The sequence below is a fragment of the Macrotis lagotis genome, chromosome 7 (genome assembly GCF_037893015.1).
Source record: "Macrotis lagotis isolate mMagLag1 chromosome 7, bilby.v1.9.chrom.fasta, whole genome shotgun sequence".
Classification (NCBI taxonomy): Eukaryota; Metazoa; Chordata; class Mammalia; order Peramelemorphia; family Peramelidae; genus Macrotis; species Macrotis lagotis.
This window is the reverse complement of record NC_133664.1, coordinates 162,832,450-162,853,718: the sequence shown is the minus strand read 5'-3', so window position 1 is coordinate 162,853,718 and position 21,269 is coordinate 162,832,450. Positions and strand designations below refer to the sequence as shown.

Below are 21,269 nucleotides of genomic sequence, written 5' to 3'. Positions count from 1 at the left end.
AAGGTCTGGGGAGAAAGAATGTACATACTGCTTCTCCCCATCAATCTCCCACATCTCTTGCTGCCATTTTGTTTTGGCACCAAGAGGCATATACCTACTTCACCCTCCCCCCATTTATTTGCTTTTTAAAAAATGTTAATAATTTTAATGTTCATTTTAAAATAAAATTTGATTTACACAATTGCTTTTTCTCTCTCTTGTCCAATAAGGAAGTAATATGATATCAATTATACATGTGAAACCATGCAAAACCAATTTCTGTATTAGTTATGTTACAAAAAAGAAAAGGCAAGAAAAATAAAGTGAAAAAATTATACTTCAATTTGTGCTCAGAGTTCCTTGGTGCTTTCTCTGGAGATAGTCACATTTTTCATCATGGGTCCTTTGAAATTACCTTGGATCATTGTTTTACTGAGAATATCTAAGTCATTCACAGTTGATCATTGTTAAAATATTTTCATTAATATGTACAATACTCTGGTTCTTTTCACTTCACTTTGCATGAGTCCATATAAGTCTCCCAGGTTTTTCTGAAACTATCCTCCTTGTCATTTCTTATACCTCAACAGGGTTCCATTAAATTCTATTCCATATCTTGTTCAAATATTCCCTAAGTGATGGGCATCCCATCAATGGTCCAATCTTTTGCCACTACAAAAAGAGTTGCTCTAAATATTTTTTAACATATCAGTCTTTCACCTCCCTTTTTATCTCTTTGAGATAAAGAACTGGTAGTGGTATTTCTGAGTCAAAAAAAAAGATGCACAAATTTATAGGTATTTGTCTATAATTCCAAATTGTTTTCCAGCTGGGTCAGACCAATTTACAGCTCCACCATCAGTGCAATGGTATTCCTATTTTTCCACATTTCCAGAGAGCATTTGTTAATTTTCTTTTCTGTCATGTTAGCCAATCTGATAAATGTGAAGTGATATCTCAGAGATGTTTTGATTTGCATTTCTCTAATCAATAGTGATTTAAGGCAATTTTTTTATGACATTTAACAACTTTGATCAATTTTTTTCTGGAAACTAACTTTGACCACTTATCATTTGAGGAATGGTTCTTAATTTTATACCTTTTACTTAGTTCTTCATATAGTTGAGAAATGAGACACTTAGAGAAATTTGCTGTAAAAATTGTCCCCCCATTAATTTATTAGTTGAGGTTCCTTTATTTATTAAAAAAATAATTTTTGTCATTAATGAAAATCTGTCTTCTCAATTGGTTATCTTATCCCCAATGAAAAAAGAAAGAAAAAACAAAAAAATAAATTGCAACCACTGTGCCTACATAAGCAAAATAAACTCATGCATTGTTCTTTCATTATTATTCCTTACTGGTTTCATGCTACCACTACTTGTCCTTTTCTTTCTGAGTCCTTTAATATCGAATTCTGCCTTTGCTTCACTGCAATATAGTATCTTAGATATTTTAAAAATAATTTACTATAGAATATTCCTAATGAAACAAAATAGAGGAAATGGAGGTTATAATCATAGATAAAAGAAAAATTGCCCCTACTTGGGGCAGTTCTGTGGTACATGGATAGAATGCTAGACCTGGAGTCAAGAAGATTCATCTCTCTGAGTTTAAATCTGCCATCAGTTACTAGCCATATGATCCAGGGCTAGTCCCTTACCCTAGTTTCCTCATCTGTAAAATGAGCTGGAGAAGGAAGTGGCAAATCATTCCAGTATCCTTGCCAAGAAAATCCCAAATAAGCTCATGAAGAATATGATATGACTGACAAAATGATCGAACAACATCGACAATAATAACAACTATTGGTCTCATGTATCAACTATAACAAAATGACTTTTGCTCATTTTAGCTTCCTCTTCTCTCTTGAATTAATTTTTTCTTTTTGTCCTTGATATTAGCTAAGTTTTAGTTGTTTTAGTTGATAAGGATAAGTAGTGTCACAATCTTCCAGAAACTTTCTCCAAAACTTCATTTTCAAATAATGTATGAATAAAGGGTCTGACATATGTAAATCTTAAAAGTCTTCCTTAGACCTTCTCACTGAATTCTTTGTTCTAGACCACCTCAGTTCAAAGATGGTAAAGATTTTTTCTCTGCCACTTTCTGAAGATGTTAATACTCTAAGAGTGCTGTCTCTTATCTCTTGACAAATTTTCACTAACTTCTTGATCATTTGGCCTCAAGGAATTAATTTGCTTTGGGTTTTGAAATGTCCTCATTTCCCTCTTGTCCAAAATGAACATTACTTGTGGCTTAGTATCATGAATCTTGGCCTTCATAATGCCTCTCTCTGAAGCTAGACTACTCCTAAAACTTCTAGGATAAATTCTCCTTCAAGACTTGACTGCCGAGGTTCTTAGAAAAAATGCCCTGATAGCCCTCCTCTCATTGAAAAAGTTTAATGGATGGACACTTTAGGGACAATCCTCTGGCTCCATTTCCTCTATTCTGCATTTCTTCTGGTTCTTCTTAGAACAATGATCCATGACTTCCTAAGAAGTAGCTATTTTATGAATTTCACAGAAACAACAATTGGACAAATTTCACATAAATGATAAAAAATATTAGGCAGCTTCATTGCACTATTTGTACATATTTGTACATATTTCTATAATCCTGACTTCATATTCATTTATAACAAAAGTTCTTATCTGTTTTCTGGGTATTTGAAATAAAACTTTTTTCATCAGGTGATTGCTAAATTTTCCAGTTCTATATGCTGCTTGTTTGGGCTTTAGAAAGTATTGCATCTTCTTATACAAATGTTAGTAATATAGAGTAGAAAGAATATGGATGAGGTATTAAAATTTGACTGCTACTTCCTCACTATTTGACTTTTGTCAAAAATCCCTTCTTCATCCATGAAAAGGGGAGGTATAGTGATCTTTTAGATCAGATTTTCCCAAAAGTCACCCTCAGATCTAACATTCCTTGCTTTCCTATTTACTTTCTTTCAATGTTTCTGGTTAACTCAGTCAAAATTATGTGTTTTACCACAGTTCTTTAAACTCAAACTATAAAAATTTACTTTTAGATTTTTTTAGTTCCATCAACATTGAATATCATATTACTATTTGACTATGATGAATGGAAATTTATTACTGACATAGAAAGAGTTAAAACAAAAACAAATAACTAAACTGAGAATTAATTATAAAGTTTAAAATGTCAGTAGATATCCTTTAGTTCTGTGTATATTTATGCTACAATAATATCTACTGATGAAAGAATCATGACAAGGCAGAGTACTGTCACTGTCATTTTTTGGACAATGAAGCAAGTTGAGCAATTAAGATTATGAATCAAATCAAATTAACTGGATACAGCTGTATGACACTTAACGCATGATCAAATGGCACATGGTAACTTCTACTTTTTCAATGGTCACTTACCTAAAAGTGGGATGACTCCCTGATGACATACAAACTCAGATTTCTGTACATCATTCGTCATTTATTTCGACACTTTTTCATGTTTGTGAAGGAGAATTACTCACTTGATGAGTAGAAATGCTTTTTTTCCACACTTTTTAAGTATGTTCTAAATTAAAAGCTAAAAAAGGAAAATTTTCTTGACATGATAAAAACAGAAGTATGTATTAAAATGCCCTCCTGTGCAAGATAAAATCCTTTTTAAGAACAAGTTTTGGAGTACATTCATGTACAAGCATCTGATGCATGCAGAGAATTCAACTATGAATATGCAATTAAACGAGGAAAAATGTTCTTTTAGCATTTATTTTGTTAAAATATACAATTTCAATAAATGTGAACTTTTTTCATATATAACAAATTATCTTTATGGAGGTAAATACATTAATGTCCTATTTTGATGTCTTTCAGAAATGGAGGCAACCATAAGAGTCATAAAGAGTAAATTTCAGAGGGTCTTACTAATTTGGAAAGATTTTGAGTTCATGCCTAGCCATAGACTGTGTCTGTCATTCAAGGAGTTAATTTCAGAAAGGATCTTCACCAGAATGTTAACTACCCGATCAGTAACTGGGGACTACTGTATCTCAGAGACTGATTGCAATATTGAAAAAGGGTCCTCAATGATAAAATGTATATATCTTTGAAGGATCTATGTTTGAATATCTTTGTTTCATGGTAACATTCTAAGGTCAAATTTGAACTCAATTCTTCCTGACACAAAGCTCAGTCTCTACTACACCAACTAGTTTGACTCTAAGATCCCTATTTTATGAAAACAAATTTGGAAATCATGTTTGAACATAGAGTAGAATGAAAAATGACTTGAAATTTGAGAGAATTATGTTTGCAAAATAAATAATTTTATAGGATTACAGAATTAGAGGTAGTTCAGCCTCCTTATTTTACAGATAAAAAACTAAGGCAGAGTGAGATTAAATGTCCATCACTTTGCCCATGGTGAAACAGGAAGTAGAAGTGAGATTCAAATCTAGGTCCTCTGACTTCAAATTTACTGAATTTTCTATTGTAACACACTACCTGCAAAAATCTTAAGAGTTCTGAAAGGCAACAGAAAGTTAAAATTAGGAATTTATGAAATTGAACATTTATTCTGTCATCTAGTAAATGAAGTTTCATTTAGTATTTTTCCTAGATTAAAGATTATTTAGTCAATTAAACTTCCAGACCAATCCTTTGATTTAAAACCTTGAAGTCCAGTGGAAATGCATCTATGCGTTTGAATCAAAATTTATTTAGAAATATGATTTGTCTGGAAGGATCTGGTTATTGAACTAAACAGGCTTAATAATTTTAGAAGAGTAAAATAAGTGGCTATTTAGTCTTGACTCTATTCCTGGTTAAATGTTTATCTAGAACTTATTTTCACAAATGAAGTGAGCTATTGGGTAAACTACAGCACATATGATAGATCAATGAGCAAAATCCATTTTAAAGTAGATACAATCTAATTGTTAAATACTGTCAGAAAGCCTTTCTTAAGCACTTAACTATGTGACCATCTGTTTCTAAATGCTAGGGATATAAAGAAAAGTAAAAAATAGCCCGAAGGAGCTAACATTCTAATGGGGAATAGAATAGGTAATTAACTGAGTACAAACATGATAGATAAGGAGTAGATGGAAGGTAATCAATGAGGGGAAGGCATTAACAGCTGAGGTGACCAATCTAGGTCTTTTATAGATGGTGAAATTAAATTTGATTTTGAAGGAAATCAGAGAAATTAAGGAATAGAGAAGAGAGAATTTCAGTCATAGGCAACAGCCAATGAAACTGCAGAGATATAAAATGGAGTGTAATGCTAGAGGACTATTAAGAAGGGTAACATAGAATTCATAGAGGTTTGGGAGGAGAGTAAAGTGTAAAAAGACTGAGAAAGTAGGGTCAAGTTAAAAAGAGCTTTAAATGTCAAACACAGGAATATATATTTCATCTTGGAGATATAAAGTATCCACTGGAGTTTTTTGACATCTAACAATAATAACAACCAGACTATCTATCTATCTATCTATCTATCTATCATCTATCTATCTTTCTATCTATCTATCTATCTATCTATCTATCTATATCTATTTATCCACATAATATGTATAATATATGTTATGCATATGTATGCATTTGTATAGTAGACTCATACAAACACATATATGTATATGCATGAGTATATATTTCTATGGGGCATCTAGGTGGTATATTGATTAAAATGCTGGGTCCACAGCCAAAAGGACCCAATTTCTGAGTTAAAATTTGGGTTGATCTTGGGCAAGTCACTTAACCCTGATTGTCTCACGTTCAAGACAATCACTAGCTGCCCTGGTTCTCACACACCCCCTCACTCAAATTCATTTCATGTGCTTGCCCTGGAATAACCTTCCTGATGTCAAAGTCTTCTTTGATAATGAAGGACAAACATCATCATCCTCTTGAGTTTAAATCTGACCTCAAGTATTTACTAGTTGAAGGATCTTAAGCAAATCATTTAATCCTGTTTGCCTCAGTTGCCTCTTCTGTTAAATGAGCTGGAGAAGGAAATGACAAACCACTCCAATATATTTGCCAAGAAAACCCCAAATGTAGTCACAATTTGTCAAATGCAACTAAGCAACAGCAATAAGAAAATATTGATATGGCAAGCAATTGATATGGCAATTTTGATTGTGCTAAGATTTGGTTTGACACACAATACAACCCTGAGAAATAATTTTTTTAACTGATCGAGGAAAATTAATATTTTTATTTTTTATTGATGAGGAAACTGAGGTAAATGGAGTTTCATTGAATTTCCTAAAGACACACAGCTAGTGTCAAAGGCTATACTTGAAATCAGATTTTCCTGACTCAAGGCTCAGTGCTCTTTGTACCCACTAGCTCACTTCAAGTCTGCATTTAAAAAAAATAACCTAGAGGTCAGCTAGGTGGCACAGTGGATAGAGCACTGGCTCTGGAGTCAGGAGGAGCTGAGTTCAAATCCAGACTTAGACACTTAATAATTACCCAGCCATGTGATCTTAGGCAAGTCATTTAACTCCATTGCCTTAAATAAATTAAAAAAATGGAAGATGGATTGGAATGAGTAGAGATCTGAGACAGGGAGACAAGCTTAAAGGCTTTAGCAATATCATAAATCAGTGTACAGAGCAGGAAGGAAGACCTTAAATAAGGTGGTACTTCTCATGAGTGAGTGGGGAGAATGTAAAGAAACACAAAAGAATGTTATGAAGGTAGAATATCTGGCAGTAGATTCAATTGGACAAGCAATGGTAACCAATATTAAAATGAATTTAACTGGATAAATATTACTTTCTCCACTCTTCTCCCATTTCCAGAAGCTCTAATTGTATGATTTGGATCGAGGCCATAGGAGTGGGATGGGACTGAGATCAGACTAGCCCCAGAAAAATCTGGGCTAACAAATGTTGTTCTCTAGATGGGAGAACTAAATACTGACCCAGAGTTTTGGGTCTAACAAGAGACTTAGCCAAGGAATTGAAAGACAATATAACTAAAAAGAGCTATGCCGGTAATTAAATACATATTTAAATATTTACTATAGGTACAGGGTTTAGGAAGAAGATTAGACTACTTGTCCTTCCTATTTCACAAGGATGTTGTTAGGATCAACTGAAATAATAGATGTGAAAGTTATTTGGAGTTAACATGTTGTAGAAATTCAAAGTATTGTTATCATTAATCCTTGTAGAAAGATTTTTCTCTACATATACTTCCTTCTCTTATAAAATTCAAACTTTCAAATTTCCTTTGAACTCCCTAAAAACAACTAAGACATATCTTTTCTATGAACAGAAAAAAATTTTAGGTTCATATTATATAGACATATATGCATTTACATAAACAGGCAGATATCTGCGTGTGCATACACACGCTCACACATATCAGAAGAGTGAATTTTTGATGTTGTGTAGATAAAGTGTGAAGAGGCTTGGAAAGGTACCTTTTACGGATTATGTGGTTGTCTTCTCAGCCATGTCCAACATTTTTTGACCCCTTTTGGGATTTTCTTGGTTGGAGTGATTTGTCATTTCATTCTCGAGCTCATTTTACAGATAATGAAATGGCAGCAAATATGGTTAAGTGACTTCTTAAGGTTACACACTAGTAAGTGTTTCAGCTGGATTTGAATTCAGAAGATGAATCTTCCTGACTCATCTATTCACTGAGCCATCTAGCTTCTCCTTTACAGATTATCTTTTATTTTTAGGGTTTTTGCAAGGCAATGGAGTTCAGTGGCTTGCCCAAGGCCACACAGCTAGGTAACTATTAAGTGTCTGAGGCCTAATTTGAACTCAGGTACTCCTGACTCCAGGGCCAGTGCCCTATCCACTGCGCCACCTAGCTGCTCCCCCTTACAGATTATATACCTAGAATCAAAAAGATAATTCAGGTGTGTAAATTCTCATTACTAATGTTTAGAGAATTATGTAAAAGTGCTGAAAGGCTAAATGATATGACGGTAGGCATATTACTGATATTGGGGGGAAAAACTTAAACCCAGGTTTTTCTAATCTTAAAGTCAGTTTTTATCTAATATACTATGTGGTTATTTTTGCCAAGTTCAAAATGGAGCCTAAATTAAAAGTCATGACTTCACTATACATACCTAACTCGTATACAAAATGGGCATGTGTAGACACATATGATATATAAGCAAAATCATATGCTTGGTGTGTATATATATATATACACACATGTATGATTGTATTGCCTGTATGTGTCAATATTTTTATCACTATAATTGCTATACCACTTTCATGCATTTATTTATTTGCTTAGTCATTCATTCATTCATTCATTCATTCATTTATTTAAGCAGGGCAAGATTTTGTTTGAGAATTTAAAAATTTATAATCCGAGAGTATTACTAAATCTTTCTTAGATTGAACCCTTCTTGGGGTGGCTAGGTGGGGAAAAGGATAGAGCACCAGCCCTGGAGTCAGCAGGACCTGAGTTCAAATGCAGTCTCAGATAGTTGAAACTAAGTTGTTGGCAAGTCACTAAACCCCATGGCTTTACCAAAACAAAACAAAACAATCAAACAAAACAACTCTAAAAGCAAAACATCAAAAAACGAACAAACAAAAAAGATTGAATCCTTCTTTAATGGGTTGAAGATTGTTAACTCCCTAAAATCACACACAGTGTCACATTTCCATTTGTAATCAGAGAATCACATATAATGTCCATCAAGTAATAGATAATTGATAATATAAAGGCTTGTTGATTGTTTGGTTGTTCCCTTTGCTTCTTTTTCAGAGCTAAAGTCCAGGGCCACTGATTATATACATTGTTTATACACACACACACACACAAACACACACACACACACACACACATATATATATATGCAAATATACACACACACATACACACATATATATATATATTTCCTATGACTTCGTTCTGGGTAGAGGTATCATTTCCAGAGGAGCTGAGGAGGAATTTGGGTGATTTAATGACTGAACTATATTGTTACCAGTTCTGTCTATTGAACACTTGTGATTGCAGTAGACTGAACAATAGGCACTGTCAGTATTTATTCTCATCTCTTGGTCTTTCTTTGTCCAGACATGCCCAATTCTTACATTGTGAACTGTAATATAGAGTTAAACAATGCTTTATACTCTACCAGAAATTTCCAGTAATCAAAATTGTTTTGCTTCATTAAATAAAAAAAAAAAATACTTGATCTCCTGCCCTTAAAGTAATCATCTTGTTGGCTTATTTCATTTCTAAATTTTTGGGTCAACTTTTCCTTTTTTTTTTTTCCATGTAGAAATCTAGCTTGGTACCTTATATTGCCTTAGAAAATGTCAATAAAAGTTTGAAAAAAATTATCATGTGCTATGCTGCCATCTACTGGTATAAGTGGAAATTGTTTACTCATGGAGGGAAAACCTGCTTTAGAAATTTTTGCTACTGTCCCTATATCTGATTCCTTTGGAAGGTAATTGGATATTTTTGCCTATTATATGTCCTACCCCATAATCTATATTTTGTGCATGTTTCCTGAGGAAGCAGAGAAAGAGAATAGGCATTTTTCATTTGTAAACTTTAATAATATGGTCTTGAATCATTGGAATGTTGTATTTGCCTTGAAGTTCAAAGTTTTTAATTTAAGATACAAAAGTTCATGAATAAATTTCTGAGGGTGGGTAACTTTCAATGAGGAGAACTTTAAATCTTTATTTTTCGCTAAGCTTTGTTTTATAATCCTACACATTTTCTGCATTTAAAAAAATTCTTAGAAGTCCATAGAACTCTCACTAGGTTAGACTAGAGGTCCATGACTGAATATAAATAAATTAATACATTGAGTGATTAATTAAAAACCCCAGGCCTAATTGAATAACTGAATAAATTATGTCTTATATCTCAAATCTTATTTTTATTTGTAATTCATGAAATATAATTCCATTACAGCTAAATTATGGTATGTTCTGCATTTTGGGAAAATTTTGAGTATGATCTTGTACACTGCATTTTGAGGACCAGCTCAGCTAGATATGAACAGGCTTATTTATTAATAATCTACAATTGACTAATGAACTATATGGCAATGGAAACCATGAAACAAGGAAAAGTACAAAACTGTTCTAATTCCTCTAAAATCGCTTTTGCTTTGACAATAAAGATGTTGGAATGACAGAAAAGGGGACAGAAAATCAAAATTTTAAAGTCAACCATAAACACTGATTTAACTGCTAAATGTCTAAATCCTTATCCTTTTCCAGTGATCAATGAGCACTGGAGGGACCAAACCATCTCAATGCTGACATCTTTATTAGAGCTGTCATAAATGAAACCAGAATCCATATGGACGTTCTAGCTAAATGCAGGGATGGTTCAGAGATTCTCACTGGAGATTCTCAAAGGAGTTAGAGGAATTTGTTTTATCTGGGATCAAAGGCAAAAAGAAACATTACTATCAATTGGTCATTTTGCCTCAATGTCATCTGATCAGCATAGGCAAAGAGACAACTGCCGAGATAATGATATCTTTTGCAGAAGATGAAGTGACAGAAAAATTCTATCAAGAATTCAATAAATTCCTTAAAATCAAGTTAGCATGTACATGATATAAAAACTCTAATGTGGAGTGGATGGAGAAAAATGTTTTTAAATATAGTTCACAACTAAGAAAGGAAAGAGGTTAAAGATTATATAAAAATTTGATTATTATAAATATCTGAGGCAAGATGGGAACCCAGATCTTGCTGAGTCTGGTTGTCTCACCTGTCTCCCTTGATTCATTATTAATGTATACTTTGGTGGAATCCCTTCATTCATTCAATTGTTCATTCTTCCAACCACCTATGCAGCCATTTATCTATAATTTTAATAAGAATTTATATTTTTATATTATAATTTAATTAGAATATATATATATATTTGAACACCTTCATTTTACAAAACTGTGACAAATACTAAAGGATGACGGATCAGGTAGAGTCAGAGATGCATCTGAGATTTTGAGATGGGGTTACCTGGAGAATAGTGTCGCTATTAACGAAACTAGGCAATTTCTTTTGAGAAGAGAGTAAGTTTTAGAAAGAAAAGTAGTAAATTCAATTTCATTCTTAGCCAAGTTAAATTACTAGGTGATAATGTTCAGCAGATAGTTATGTAAGGCTGTGGCTCAAAGTCCATTTAAGATTTTTACTGGCAATGCATATAAATGAAAAAATAGGACTGAGAATATACTACATAGAATGTCCTTGCTCCCTAGATTTAGCTTCTATCAGGAGAATAAGGAATGAACAGATTATAAGGAAGAAAAAGTAACAAATTGTAATAGCTTTTTCCAAGATACTTATCAGTGAAAAGGAAGAAAGAATGAGGTAACTAGTCTGAAACAAAGGCAGATGTTTTTAGGCAGAAAACTAAGAGCCAGTAGAGACTGTTTTGGTATCTGCTATTACTTTATTACCTTGGGAACTGTGCCCATTGTTATTGTTGATGCTTTTAATATTTGTTTTTAACTCTTGAAACTAAAACTAGACAAGATATTTTAAAGAATCTCACATAAGGGATGGCTAGGTGGCACAGTGGATAGAGTACCAACCCTGGAATCAGGAGTACCTGAGTTCAAATCTGGACTCAGACACTTAATAATTACCCAGCTGTGTGACCTTGGGCAAGCCACTTAACCCCATTGTCTTGCAAAAAAAAAAAAGGAAAAAAAAGAATTTCACATAGACAATTCTGAAAATTCCTCAATGTCATTCCTGACTATTTGGGAAGAATTTCTTTATTTTTTTATGCTTTGACTTTCACTTAAAAATTATATTTCACTTATATCTTTTTTTGGAAAAAAATGTAATTTACACAATTTCTCTCTGACTCTTACCTATTCTTATAGAGGCATCCTGTATTACAAATAAAACTTTATTTTAAAAAAAGAATAAAAATTCAGAAAGCATGAATTTTAAAATTCCCCCAAATATCTAAAATATATGTATAGTACCATGCCAATGGACTTTCCAAATCTGCAGAGGAGTAGAGTGAGTTGAATTCTCATGCCACTCCTTTGGAGCTCTGGTCTTTGTTTTAAATTTTGCTATATTCACTTTTTTTTTTTTAGGTTTTTGCAAGGCAAAATTATTATGATTATTAAGTGTCTGAGACCAGATTTGAACCCAGGTACTCCTGACTCCAGGGCTGGTGCTTTATCCACTGCACCACCTAGCTGCCCCTACATTTACTTTTGAATTTGTGTATCTCTGTGTGTGTGTGTGTGTGTGTGTGTGTGTGTGTGTGTGTGTGTGTGTGTGTGTGTGTGTGTTGGTTATTTTTTTTAAATCATAGTTATTCTGTATATTCTCTCTTGACATTTTATACTACTCTGCATTCCATCATATACATTTTTATATGCTTCTTTGTATTCAACATATTTAATACTCTTATATTCATGTGCCTTAGTTTTTTTTAACCATTCCCCTCTTGATGGATATCCCCCCCAATTTTTGCTACCACTAAAAACAAAACAAAACAAAACAAAACATGCCATAAAGATTTTGGCAAATAATAGGATTTTTGTCTTATGGGGATATAAGCCTAGAAGTGAGTCACTTTTCAAAACAAGGGTTATGGACATTGTTATCATTTTATTTTCACAATTCTAAATTGCTCTCTAAAAGTTTATCTTGGTTCATAGTTTCAACAACTGAATATTGTGTCTGTTTTCCTATAACTTGTCCTACACTTATTATTCTTTTTTTAATATCCTTGTTAATTTTCTATACGAAATGAAACAGTAGGATTCCGTTGACTTCTATTTCTCTTGTTATTAGTGACATGAAGTATTCTTTCATTTAGTCATTAATATTTTGGAATTCATTTTAGCAACTATTTGTTCATATCAGATCATTTATCTTTTGAAAATGGATTTTTTCATATCTACTTACATAACTGTGTTTAAAAAACACATAGAAACACACTATCTATCTGTATTGGTATATATATAGGTGTATATACACACATTGTTTATTCACACTTATGTGTATATATATATATATATATATATATATATATATATATATATATATATATATATATATATATATATATATATATATGTATGTCTTTTGGGTACCAAAACCTATTGTCTAAGAAATGTAATTAAAAGTTTTTTTGTTTTTTTCTTTCATATTTGATGGCTTATTTTCTTGTCATAAGTGTATTAATTTTGATTAAAAAGCAAAAGTTTTCAGTATTTTGTAGTTTATTTTAAAAAAGGGCATAATATTTTAGTCAATGCTTAATATCTGCAAGACTTTTCAAGATTTCCCTGAAGTTTTTGTCCAATAGGGAATTCTTTTTGAAGTAATAATTTCCTAAGTAAATATTGAATTGGTGAGTTTCATTATTTCTGATTTTTCATTTTCAAATCTGTTTAATTACTTCTCTGTTTTTTTTAACCAATGCAAAATTGTTTTATTGACTATTGCTTAATAATATAATTTGAAGTCTGGAAATGCTTTCCCAATTTCATCTCTGTCTTTTAAATTACTTTTCTTGATATTCTAGTTTTTTATTCTCCAAATTAATTAATTATGAATTTCTAGAGTTCTATAAAATCCATTTGCTAATTAGATTGATATAACAATAAAAATGTAAATTGAATTTGGTAGTATGACACTTTTTATCTTGTCATAACCCAGCTATTCAAGTTGTTCTTTATTTCTAAAAAAAAAAATCTTCAGTAAATTAACAAATTCTTTCACAACTAAGGAAACACCAATTATTGTCTCTTGGGATTTATTATATTTATAGATATTTGGATTTCTATATTATTATTATATATAAATCTTTTGACTTTTGAGGGTTTTTTGGTAGTCTATCACTTAGTTGAAGTTGCTTAAATTATTAAATTAATATCTTTCTGATTCCTTGGGATTTTCTTATAGTCATGATATCAATAAATAGGAATATTTTTATCTCTACTTCACTTAGTGTCTTTAATTTATTTCTCTGTTCTTTCTGCTATTGCTATCAATTATATCAAATATTGATACTGATAATATTGATTTCTTTTTCCCCTGTATTTATTGAGAAAGCTCCTAGTTGCAAATGATGTTTGTTTTAGGTTTCTGATGGACATTTCTTTATGATATTGAATAAGTTTCCTCTCTGTCTACTATTTAGGGTAATTATCATGTAATAATTGTATTTTTCCAAGGCTTTGGCTACATCTATTGAGATGATGATACCATTTTTGATATTTTTTAATATGATTGTGTTCTTTAATCTGAAGCCAGTACAAATCCAAATTGAACATGTTTATTTCTGAGATGACTTGGGATAGTCTATTTCACAAAATTCTATTTAAACATTTTTGAATCCTCCATTGATGATATTGATCTATAGTGCTTTGTTTTATTCTTCTCTGATTTGGGTATTAGGACCATATTTGTCACCTAAAATGAATCTGGTAGAATGTTTTCTCAATTTTTGAGAATAATTTCCACATTATTGATTTTTTTTAAGTTTAATAGAATTCTGCTGAGTCTCCATTAGGAACAGGAGTTCTCACTTCCTAATCCTCATCACTTTTGATGTTCTAATTTTATGTAGATGAGACTAGAGTACTTCGGAGGCAGAATCCAGCGAAGTAGTATTTAAATCCTGCTGATTGACAGTTCTGTCCTATTTTGCTTTGACTTGAATAATAATTTCTCCTTTGCCTTGTTTTCTATTGGTTGCAGTCTGTGAATTCATGCTTCTTTGATTCCTTCTCTTGATAATTTACTACCTATATTATCAACCAATAACTTGTTTCCACATCAGAAGTAAATTTATTCAACATTTCATGCCATATTCACCAAAGCAGCTAAGGAAAACTCTTTTTTTTTCTCTGTAGGCAGAAAATTAAATATTCAAATTTGAAAATGCTTTATTCTTTCTAACTATGGTAATGATAATGATTAAAGGTTCATTTTATTAAAAAAGAAAGTTGACATACAGGGATGGAATACTTAGAAGCTAATGCCAATAGAGAAAAACTTCAAGATATGTTTTTCAAGGCATCTTGCTATTAATATTTTTTAAAATGTTCTCTTATTTTCAGATGACTACATCTATATTAATGAGAATTTCATATTATTGGAGCCCTGATAATTGGATTTCTTCTGTGATTACTATAACCAGTGTTCTTTTTTTGATGTGTGTCTATGCTGTTGCATGGTGCCTCTTCAAAGAGTAAGATTTGAATTAATACTTCCTTTTAAACATTTTAATTCCCAGGAAAGACAACCAAGAATGACGAAAAGAGACCCTGAAAGAGGATGTCTAGGCTGAGGACTTGAGAATTTATCCAGTAATTCAAAATTAAAAATATTTTTGCCTGAAATATAATTAAAGAACATTGTGGCCAGCACATATCTATCAAATTAGACATAATATCTCATTTCCTCCTTACTTTGTTAATAAAGACCTGAGGTGATATATTAAGAATAGTATGTTTGGTTAGTTCTCAGAAGGAGGTATAGGACAAAATAGTTATATTACAAGAAGGGCAAATTACATTTTTCCTTGAAATTTTACCTAGCTATTCCAAAAGGCATTTGTTTAGCCCACCTATAGGTTTCTACAAAGGAATAAGTGTCAGATTCATTGAAAATATCACCACTTATGCCTTAGATACCTATGTCTCTCTCATGTTAACATATATTATTCCCTTATTCCTTAGTGCTCCAGGCTGTTCAAGATTCTTTCCCAATTGTCACCAGCATCAAATGAACCAACCTAGTATTACCACTAAGGAAATCATCGAGATTCCAAGGTAGAAGAAAAGTTCAATTTTTTTTTTGTTAATCTCAGTCATCTTTAAGTTTTTAACAATTCTTTTAATATATTTTAACAGTGAATCATGTATTATTTTTAATTAAAATTATCTTAATTCAGTTTAAAGACTTTTGCAGATTTTAGGATTATTTTTTCCTGCTTAACAGCTATAACATAGATTTTTGCACATAAATAACTCATTTATGAGTATGTGTTTTAAGGTCCCAGCCCCTGAACCTTATCCTTCTCTGCCTTCCTCCACTACATAAAGAAATCACATTGAAGTCTTAACCAATACGATTCTTCTTAAAGAAAAAAATATAATCCTTAGATTTGTATTATAGGAAAAATATTTGAACTTCAGACAGGGTCCAGAACTTAACTTGTTCTTGGATATGATTAGGTTTGCTTCCTTTGCTTATTAGATCATCATTTAATAGAAAAATAATATTAAACTCATACAGATTCACCCAAAACAAATAATTTGGAGATTGAGTCTATCTCTCTTCCTCATTTTACTATAACTTTAAGTTCATTTAGAGAATTCTTCAAAAGTCAGCACTATCAATGAACAAAAGCATTTACATCACAGCTTACACTGAACTGCCTTGCACAGCTTCACATATATAACCTGTCAAGGTGAATCTTGGACCCAGCTTCCTGACATGTAATGATTTTTCCATTGTGTGTGTGTGTGTGTGTGTGTGTGTGTGTGTGTGTGTGTGTGTAAATGTGCATATATGTGTGTAAAACAGAGATACAGAGACAGTGACAGAGACAAAAACAGAGAGAGACAGAGATATTGGAAGACAGACAGAGGCAAAAAGACACAAAGAGACAGAGAAAGGGAAAATATCAATTTGAATTCAATTATTGACATTACTGTCAGTAATTATTCAATTACTGACAATTATTAGATATAAAATGTGTGACATCTGGGCAAACAACAATTCCTCTTTACTTTAAGCAAGTCCCTAACATCGAAATTCTAAATTATTCATTGTGTTTTTTTTTATATTAGTAGAAGAAGTGTCTTGGGACAGCTAGGTGGCGCAGTGGATAGAGCACAAGGCCTGGAGTCAGGAGTACCTGGGTTCAAATCTGATCTCAGACACTTAATAATTACCTAGCTGTGTGGCTTTGGGCAAGCCACTTAACCCCAATGGCCTTGCAAAAACCTAAGAAAAAAAGGTGTCTTAGTAGGTACTCCTCCTGAAGATAAAAACACAGATTCTATATGTAGTGTGTGAACTCTGTTGGTACCTGAGTCTATGCTGACATGATTTGTGACACAAAAATGTTCATATGTTATCTTTCCTAGTAATATGTAGTTTAGTTACAAGTGGGGGATAAGCTGTCAGGAAAAAAGTGCTCACCTATAGATTCTCAGTATTTCTATGATGTTATTATTTAGGAACATAGACTCATTAAACTGCCAACAAAAGTCAAATGCAAAGCCAATTCTGCTGCCTGGAAATGAAAATGTAAGTATAAAGAGAAAAAGCAAAATCATTTTTACTAAACTAAATACTCCTGAACCTTTAAGCTTAAAAGACAGTAGAATGCATCTGTTAATAATTAAGAAGGGAAATAATGAACTTCATAAACCCAAAAAGTGGCAAGTGTGATACAAAACTGAGTTAAAAGAGGAGTAGAAATTGAAAAAGACAAACATTAAAATCACTTAAAAAAACAACTGACAGTTAGAAACTTGGAGTATGAAAATTAAACTATTTAAATGAAGAATAATAGTGAAGCTTTCTACTTTTAATCACTAAACATCTTAGTGTAGAAAATTCATTCTTATTTTGCTTTTGTTCCTTTGAAATGTTCAAAATCATGAGGTAAATTATACCAATTTGGGAATTCCTGGAAGAAATCATAGGAGATTCATTAAGCATAAAATACCAATCATTCTTGAACTTTTGAGTAACCAAGTTTCAAATAGCAGGTTACCATATTTTCTATTGTCAAATAAACATAAACACATATTATATGTATATATTTTGTGTGAATGTATATGTAGTATGTACACACACATATATACATATAAGCACAAGAAGAATTAACAGAATAATAGAATTTTAGAACTAATATAAATGAGTCCAACTTCCCAATTTTACCATTGAGAAAACACTGGTCCATAGAAATGAAATACTGATCAAGTTTTCTAGAGCAAATTTGTAGAAATTGGACAAGAACCCAGGTCTCCTGAATCCCAGTCTACAGTATCTTGGTGCCTCAATTTTAATTCAGGTTTATTATGTGATTACATATTATGTCAGTATTTATAAAATAGTATGATTAATGGACAAAAGTTAAAATTTTATTTAAGAAATAGAAAAAGAATTGATCATATAAGCATCTAGGGAAATAAAGACACATTTGAGATAGAGTAGTAATTTTATCTTATATTTTCATTTTCTTATAGGTAGCAACAATTTATGATGGGCGTGCAATTGATCCTGGTAAGAAGTAGATAAGTAAAAAAACACACACATGCACATATTCTGAATAGCTTTAAAAAAATCTGTTGATAAAATGAAAGCCCTAAACACCAATTGAGATAAGGTTTTCAATGATATTGAGTTCATAAATTGTTCTTTTTTATTATTTTTTTTAGGTTTTTGCAAGGCAAATGAGCTTAAGTGGCTTGCCCAAGCCCACACAGCTATGTAATTATTAAGGGCTGAGGCAAGATTTGAACTCAGGTACTCCTGACTCCAAGGCCGGTGCTCTATCCACTGTGCCACCTAGCCGCCCCGAATTGTTCTTCTAAATATAAAATGAATTGAACTCTTTCATCTAATTTTGCCCATTTCTTGAGACTGCTAGTTCAAAGGTCAAAAATGCTAAATCTGATCATCTTTTCAAATAATTCTTAGTCCCATTGACACCTTTGACAAGCCTTTCCTCCTATATATTCTCTTTGACTTTTATGATATTACTCTCCTGTTTCTCCTCTTGTCTCTCTAATGTTTCACCTTTAGTCTCTTTCATTGATATAATCCTCTTCTTACACCTTTGTATGTCCCTTGAAGATTTATCTTGGGTCTTCTTTTTGTCTTTATTCTCTATCCCTTGGAAATACTTGTTGCTATTGTTAATTTTTGATTTTTTTGCCTCTTTTTTTGACTTTGTGATCTTATTTTGGATTTTCCTGGCAGAGATATTGAAGGGGGTTGCCATTTCCTCCTTCAGTTCATTTTATAAATGGGCAAGCAGAGTTAAGTAATTTTCTAGGGTCACATAGCTATTGTTTGAGACTGAATTTGAACTCAGGTCTTCCTGACTCCAAGTCCAGTACTGTCCAGTTGCCTCTTTAAGATCCCATTAGGTGTTTTCTTGGCAGTGTGGTAGTTTGTCATTTCCTTCTCTAACTTATTTAAAGATGAAGAAACTGAGGTAAAAAGGATTAAGTTACTTAGCCAAGGTCACACATTAAATTTCTGTAAGCTTATGTCAAGAAGGTAAGTCTTCCTGATTCTAGTTCAAATATGCTATCCACTGCACCACCTCAATGCCCCGGAAATGAAAGCATGTCAAATGTACTCTTTATGTAGAGGACTTCCAAATCTTTCATCTTCAGTCCTAATCTACCCCTGAACCATAATACTGTGTCTCCATCTGCCTACTATATATCTCTACCTGCATATATGAGAAGTGATTTATACTAGGGTCCATGCTTGGGGTGGGGGGGGATGAACAGTATCAAATTCAGGGTTTGCACTGTAAGAGCCTAATAGATAAAGTATACAAATGTCCCCCTTCAATGAGGCAGATGTACTGACCACCTCACCAGGTGGATGATTGACCAGTTAAAATCAAAGATCAGAAATACTAAATATCTTATACACATATCATGAAATGCATCATCTACACTATGTAAAATGAACATATATAATAAAAGAGTCTACAAATATTAGACTAGTGACATTCAGAGAAATATCTACAGGCATGCACTTACTGAACTCTCTCAACCCGGTTTGTGAAGGATTGCGCAATCTCAGGTGAGGTACAAATCACCCCTGCCTCACTTCTTGTCTTTCTTCATAAATGAGACTAAAATATTCAAATTTAGCTGTTTTTGTTTATGAAAATGACTGGAATAATATTTGTAACAGAGGTAAATGAGCAATTATTAATATTTATTTTATCATTATTATTTTTAATAATATCATTATTTTAGTAACAATGAAACTCAGCATGTAAGACCATCATCATTCTCTTCATCATCTCGTCCTCTTCCCCAGTGTCCTTTTTTCTGAATTTTAATGCTTCAGGTTGTTGAAGTTACTAGCCTTTCAAGCTATCTGGGCTCAAAACCTTCAGATCCTCTTTGACCTCTTATAGCCTTTCCCTTGACTTTCCATTCTTTCTTCCTCTTCCTCTTTTAAATACTTTTATATTTGTGCTTTGCAGATGATTCCAATTTCCTGAAAGGTCTCTTGTAACAAAATAAAAGTTAAGTAAAACTAGTTACATAGTGACTTCATCTAAATGTATGTAAAATGTTAGAGATACAGTGGGAAAATGGAATATAAGAGTACTGATGGTGGATCTGTGAATGGGGACAACCAAAACAAAAAGTTATGAAACTCCATGTGTCTTCTGATGCAGCTATAACACTGCTAGCTAAATCCAAAGAGATAGAAAAAAAGAAGACAAAAATCACATATGCAAAAAATATTTGCAGTAACTTTTTTGTGGTGGTAAAAAACAAACAAGAAACTGAAGGGAGTTTTCATTCTCCAGGAGATCTTTCATCTATGACTGTCTCTTTGTAAACATTGTTTTGCCCCTGCTCACTCTGTCTCTCTTTATCTGTCTGCCTTTCTGTCTCTCCATCTGTCTCTTGGACTCTGTTTCCTTTTTTCTGTGTGTCAGGCTCTGTTTCTCTCTCTTTCCTCTGTCTCTTCCTCTCTCATTTTGAAGTAGAAAACTTACAACCATTCAATCATACTGATAGATGATTATACATAAAGGACTGAAGAAAGTTTTTCATTAGTACTCCCTTTAAAGGAAAACTTGACTCAGATTCAGGGTTTTTTGCCTTAAGAAATGAGAGAAATTGGGACAGCCACATGGCAGAGTGGTTAGAGTATTTGCCCTGAAATCAGAAGGACCTGAGTTCAAATCTGAATTCAGACACTTAATAATTACCTAGCTGTGTGACCTTGGGTTAGTCACCTAATCTCATTGCTTGCAAAAAAGAAAAAGAAAAAGGAAATCTGAGAAATGGCCAATATTCTCGGTTCAAGAGCAAGGGAAGGAGGGGTGAGAGAAATGGAGACAGGACTCAGTGATCCAGTTAATCAGAAAAGAATTTGGATGGAGGCAACAAATTTATAGGGGAACAAGAGGTAAATGAGGAACATCTGTATGGATTTGTCTTTACCCTCACTCATACATCACTACATATGACAAAACTCAATCTGGAAAGGGTGACATATGAAAAAATTCAAATAACAACTAAGAAGAGGAAGAGAGGAAGAAGGAAAAACCCAAATGTGAATAACAAAGAAAAAGGGC

General features: G+C 32.5%; 1 protein-coding gene across 3 annotated transcripts in view; it reads left to right on the top strand.

The window, feature by feature from the left end:
• LOC141493124 (cadherin-related family member 4-like) overlaps nucleotides 1–21,269 on the top strand; it is a 110,797-nt gene that overhangs the window by 83,422 nt on the left and 6,106 nt on the right. For all 3 annotated transcript variants that reach the window (XM_074194036.1, XM_074194037.1, XM_074194038.1), the window contains 4 exons: nucleotides 15,022–15,152; nucleotides 15,643–15,735; nucleotides 17,152–17,221; nucleotides 18,169–18,205. In XM_074194036.1, the coding sequence (XP_074050137.1) occupies nucleotides 15,022–15,152; nucleotides 15,643–15,735; nucleotides 17,152–17,221; nucleotides 18,169–18,205 (331 nt within the window). The remainder of the gene's footprint in view (nucleotides 1–15,021; nucleotides 15,153–15,642; nucleotides 15,736–17,151; nucleotides 17,222–18,168; nucleotides 18,206–21,269) is intronic.